Raw genomic sequence first — 5,739 nt, 5'->3', positions numbered from 1 at the left:
CGATATCCCTATAAATAGGCTTGAAAAACAAATCACCAAGTCCAATCACAAATCAAAGAAATGCTAAGGGACCAAATAAGAAGAAAAATAAATTAAGGGATAAATGCATAAAAAAAACTCTAGGGATCAGAAAGAGAAACACTATTCGAATGAATTTTATCATTTAATAAAATTGAGACTTAAGAACTTAATTTTGAAGCTGGAGGAAAAAATCTTCCTCTTTTTCTTTTCTTTTTTTTATAACTATATATGAGGCATGAGTTTATTTAAATTTTAGTCCCTAAAGTTTTCAATTATTTATTTTTTGTTATTTAGGTTTGAAGCTTTTATGTTTTAATCCAAAATTTTATTTTGTTCATATTTCAATTTCTAAGTTTAAGGGAGAAGAGAGAGAGAATTGTTGAAAATGATGGAGGAGAGAAAAAGTAGTCAATTAGGTGGATTTTAGGAACAAAAATGCCAAATTTAGTGTCAATATGTTTCTTTTGACAAGATAAGTGCCATGTAGATGTTTTTGAGTTTTCGTATCGCCTAAAAAAGTATATTATGTCTGGGAAGTTATTTTTTTTTAGTTTGATTTTGTGTTCTGGGATTGATTTAAAGGTTTTTTGAGTTGATAAATAGGTTTTTTGAGGTAGTTATTGTGTTTAATAGTTTTTTTTAATGTGGAAACAAGTTTAAAAATGGTTTTTTATAGTGAAAAAACCCCACCCTAATTTTTTGGTCACCTTTCTTATGGTCAAAATCTGGGCAAGCGTGCAAAATTGTTTTTCAATAATTGCAAATGATATATCATCATGCTTTTTTTTTGTTGCTTTTAATAAATAAGAAGATGACATGTCATACGTCAACTCTAATAAAATGAAAAGAAAAAAAACTTGAAGCATGGGTTGGCCTGGCTTTGTAGGCCAATACTCCTTCCTTCATTTTTAACTAGCATGTGCATTGGTCTATATAGACCCTGAATCCTTACCCTTTTTTTCCTCCTTTGTCTTCACCCTTTTAATTTTAGTTATAATACATTAAAATAAATAAATTAAATATTTATTTTGAATATTATTTTATCAAATACCATTCAATTTTTACTTTTTTTTTTAAATAAGATTGTAGCATTCTTTTTAACATTAACCAACGTTTTTTTTATACAGCCTTTTATAATGCGTTTTTTTCCTAAGTTTTATTCTGTGACTTTCTTGTGCATGTATATTTTTATTATTGTATGATTAAATAAATAACAGATTTGAAAAAAAAATTATTAAACCTAATCGAGTCCATGACTTATGTCATGGACATGACACGTTAATCCGAACTAGCTTGGATTGATTCAAAACCTAACCCTCTCAATATATTCAAAAACAGGCTGAAACAATCTCATTTTGAATTGTTTTTATAAATAAATTGAGTTTTGATCGGGTCATGTTCAGGTCAATGGAGTAGCAACATTAAATCAACTATCACCTAATTTAATTTAAAATTTGTGCTAGAAAAGGTCCAGTTTTGTGGTCTCCAAGTTGATTATCCAAGCCTAGCAAGTTTTGGTGACACAACCAAAAAGTTCTACACAGCAACGTGCATGCGATGTATTGTTCTAATATTTTTTATGCATTAATGTCAACATCATTAGAATGTTTTTTTTTTTGTAATTAAAACTTGATTTTATGATTATGATGAGATGTTTTCTAAATAAATATATTTTAGATAAAGAAAATACCAAGAAAAAAAGGTGTACGTTGATGAGAGAGAAAGAGAGAGGGATTTTAACTAGAAAGCTACTCTTCTTATCATTATTTCATATCGTTTATTTTTAATTTTTTGTTCTGATTGCTTTTGATTTTTACTAAATTGAGAACACATGATAAAAAATTTATATTTCTTCATATAAAAAAAAAGAAGGAAAGAAGGAATTATACTAACAATCATTTTGTTTAAAGAAATTTAAATTATTACTCTTCTTGTTAAAAAAAATTGTTAGCAATCATATAATTAAATAAAAAGATTTGAGGATACCTTCACAAAACGAGGTTAGAAATCATAATTAACATCCATCACTCATCTTCCCAATTGGTTTTTAGTTGGCATTGATAATTTATTTAAAAACTTATTAATACATATAATTTTAGATTTATTTTATTAAGTGAACGCATTAAATTTTCAATTCATAATAACCTATCTTATTTGTGCTATAAAATATATTAACGATGCATTATATATTCTTTTATTGTGTTAAATAAATATTTTATCTAATTTAAAACGTGAATCAACTAGCTAGTTATATCTAAGTCGACGTCTTCTTCTTCTTGGATTTATAATTTCTTCTTGGATTTATAATTTCTTTAATTGAGGTTATTAGTTTACAGAAGTTACACAGTAAACATAAAGTGAGGCGGATACAAATCGAAACAGGATATAAACAACATTATTTCTTTGAACTTTCTCTGTCTGTAGAGAGTTTGAATTTTATATAAATAATAGTCAAAATATGAATATGTATTTCTGACATATAAAAAATAATTAATTAATTAATTTCCATAAGAAAAGGTGACTTCCTCGTTCAATAAATAGGATTATCTACCGCTCCCAAGAAAGATAAAGATTCCTTGTCCAGTTTTCTTTAATTTGCTAAAAACATGGAGATATGGCTCCTCGTTCTCATCTCTCTCTCACTCTGTGCCTTCCTTAAAGCCCTCTTTAACCATGTTTTTCTTTCCCAAACTCACAACCTCCCTCCAGCCCCCTTCACCTTCCCTGTTATTGGCAACATCTTATGGATCCGTAAATCCACCTCCGAGCTGGAGCGTGCCATCCGCTCCCTCAACCAAAAGCTAGGCCCGATGGTCACCCTCCACATGGGCTCTCGCCCCGCCATCTTTATAGCTGATCGCTCCCTTGCTTACATTGCTTTGATCCAGAAAGGGGCAGTTTTTGCTAACCGCCCACCTGCTCCTGCTACAAGCAGAGTGCTTGGCAGCAATCAGCATAACATCAACTCTTCATTCTACGGTCCTACTTGGCGCCTCCTCCGTCGAAACCTGACATCAGAAATCCTCCATCCTTCGCGGGTTAAGACGTTTGGTCATGCTCGTAAATGGGTGTTGAATATCTTGATGAACCAATTTAAGTTGTTGTCCAAGTCTGGGGACCCTGTTCGTGTAGTTGATCATTTTCAGTATGCTATGTTTTGTCTGTTAGTGTTCATGTGTTTCGGTGACAAATTAGAGGAGAAACAGATTCAAGAGGTCGAACAAGTTCAGCGTCGCATGGTGGTAAATATAAGTAGATTCAATATACTTAATTTCTGGCCAAGTTTGAGCAAGATAGTGCTTCGTAAACGATGGGCAGAGTTCTTGCAGCTTCACAAGGACCGAGAAGATGTAATCCTTTCATTGATAAGAGAAAGAAAGAAGTTGAAGGAACAGAGGTTGAGAAAATTAAATATGGAGGAGAATAAGGATGAGTATGTCTTGTCTTATGTTGATACGCTGCTGGATCTGCAACTTCCTGATGAGAATCGAAAGCTGAATGACCTCGAAATTGTTAGTTTATGCAACGAGTTCCTTAATGGCGGCACGGATACTACCACAACAGCCTTGCAGTGGATCATGGCAAATCTGGTTAAGCATCCACAAATTCAGGAGAAGCTGCTCCTGGAAATCAAAGAGGTTGTTGGAGAAGGAGAGGAAGTGGTTAAAGAAGACGATTTACAAAAGATGCCTTATCTAAAAGCAATAATTTTAGAAGGGTTAAGGAGGCACCCGCCTGCACGTATGGTGTTGCCACATGCTGTGACTGAAGATACGGTGCTGGGTGGATTCTTGGTTCCTAAAAATGGGACTGTAAACTTCTTGGTTGCTGATATAGGTTGGGATTCGAAGGCGTGGGAGGATCCCATGGCATTCAAGCCTGAAAGGTTTCTGAATAGTGAAAGGGAAGCATTTGATATAACAGGAAGTAGAGAGATTAAGATGATGCCTTTTGGAGCTGGAAGGAGAATTTGCCCTGGTTATGGTTTAGCAATGCTTCATTTGGAATATTTTGTGGCTAATTTGATCTTGAATTTTGAGTGGAAGGCTGTGGATGGAGATGATATTGATTTGTCTGAGAAGCAAGAACTTACCATTGTAATGAAGAATCCACTGCGCGCCCACTTATCTCGCAGAGTTGCAAGTTGAAGAGCAGAAGTTAGGGTGTGTGGCTATCTATATGTATACAGTAACATCTTTGTGTATCGTCACTAGCTACATGTGGCTTGTTTTGACAAGGCGGCTGTATTACTTACGAAATAATAATAAAACAAAAAGTTGAATATATGTTGTTTCAGAATGTTTTTGATATTAACATGTTAATAGTTGTTGTAATGTTTGAAGTATAATGTTTGTAGTTTTTATTTTTATTTATTATTTATAAAACATATCAATTTAACTGATGAGATAAATCAAACGAGTATATTATTATTTTTATTTTACGGGCATAATGATTTTAAATACATGGAATGAATATTAACATGTGGTGACCTTACTTAACCAATAAACCCTATATTTATTCTTGGTCCTATATATATGATTTTTCTCAAATAAAATAATATGTACATAATTATGAGAAAACATCACAATAAGTAGATTTTTTTTTTTAAAATAATATAGTTTGTATAACTAAAATTATATAATGGAACCAAATTTTATTTTCACTAAATGATCACTGAATTTAAATAATGGCATGCTTTTAGTCAAAGGATTTGCGATCATCAATTCAATACTAATATGCTCAATGACCACTTTCTTTTCCTTAACATGTTCTCTTATAGCTAAATACTTGATGTCGATATATAAACAACAGCTAGAAATAAAATCCATGATTCTAAACCCAAATATGAAATTTCTCTAAAACTTTATTGATATAGGTTTCTTAAGATATACTTAAAACACCTTTAAATTTGTCTCTATAGATCTTAATGCCAATGACATAAAATGTTTCACCTATATCCTTCATGTCAAAATTTTTAGAGAGAAATTGTCTCATCTCATTTGACAAATTCTTATCATTAGTCTCAAGCAGAATATCATCCAAGTATAAAACAAGGAAAAAAAAAATCTTACTCCTAGTGACTTCTGGTATATAAATTGATTCATGATGCTTTTTAAAAATCCAAATGAAGAATTACATCATGGAATTTAAAGTACCATTGTCGGGACACTTGTTTTAAACCGTATATGGATTTCTTAAGTTTTGAGACCAATGCACACCATTACTAGAAGAGAATCCTTCAGGTTGTTTCATGTAAACCTTCTCCTCTAGATGTCCACTAAGAAATTCAGTTCTTACATCCATTTGTTGCATTTTCAAGTCAAAATATATTATAGATGTCAAAATAATATGCATAGAATCTTTCTTAGATACAAGGAAGAAAATCTCGGTGTAATCAATTCCTTCCTTTTAAGTGAGTCCCTTAGCAACAAATCTTGCCTTATATCTTTCAATGCTCCCCAATGAGTCTATCTTTATCTTATAGACCCATTTACACCCAACGACTTTTGCATTATTAGGCAACTCAACAAGATCCTAGACTCCGTTACTTTTCATAGAATTCATCTCTTCCTTCATGGAATTGTACTAGAATTCTGTTTTCTTGCAACTTATGGCCTGTAAAAATGATTCAGGATCATTTTTTACTCCAATGTTATAGTCAGATTCTTGTAGATACATAACATAATCATTAGAAATTGTTGAGCTTTCGTTCTAGTA

At 31.9% G+C, this 5,739-nt stretch overlaps 1 protein-coding gene across 1 annotated transcript; it reads left to right on the top strand.

Moving 5' to 3' along the window:
* Window positions 1-2,567: 2,567 nt before the first annotated feature.
* LOC7465621 (cytochrome P450 89A2) lies at window positions 2,568-4,305 on the top strand. The gene has a single exon (XM_002319738.4). It carries the CDS (start codon window positions 2,628-2,630, stop codon window positions 4,167-4,169), a length of 1,542 nt encoding a protein of 513 aa, XP_002319774.2. The 5' UTR covers window positions 2,568-2,627; the 3' UTR covers window positions 4,170-4,305.
* The last annotated feature ends 1,434 nt before the right edge of the window (window positions 4,306-5,739 follow it).

This window comes from Populus trichocarpa, chromosome 13, assembly GCF_000002775.5.
Source record: "Populus trichocarpa isolate Nisqually-1 chromosome 13, P.trichocarpa_v4.1, whole genome shotgun sequence".
Lineage (NCBI taxonomy): Eukaryota > Viridiplantae > Streptophyta > Magnoliopsida > Malpighiales > Salicaceae > Populus > Populus trichocarpa.
The sequence above is the reverse complement of the archived record's forward strand: the minus strand, read 5'-3'. Positions and strand labels throughout refer to the sequence as shown.

What these genes read in the sequence shown, in the direction of transcription:
- LOC7465621 (XM_002319738.4), top strand. Translation starts at nt 2,628, where the DNA reads ATGGAGATATGGCTCCTCGTTCTCATCTCTCTCTCACTCTGTGCCTTC.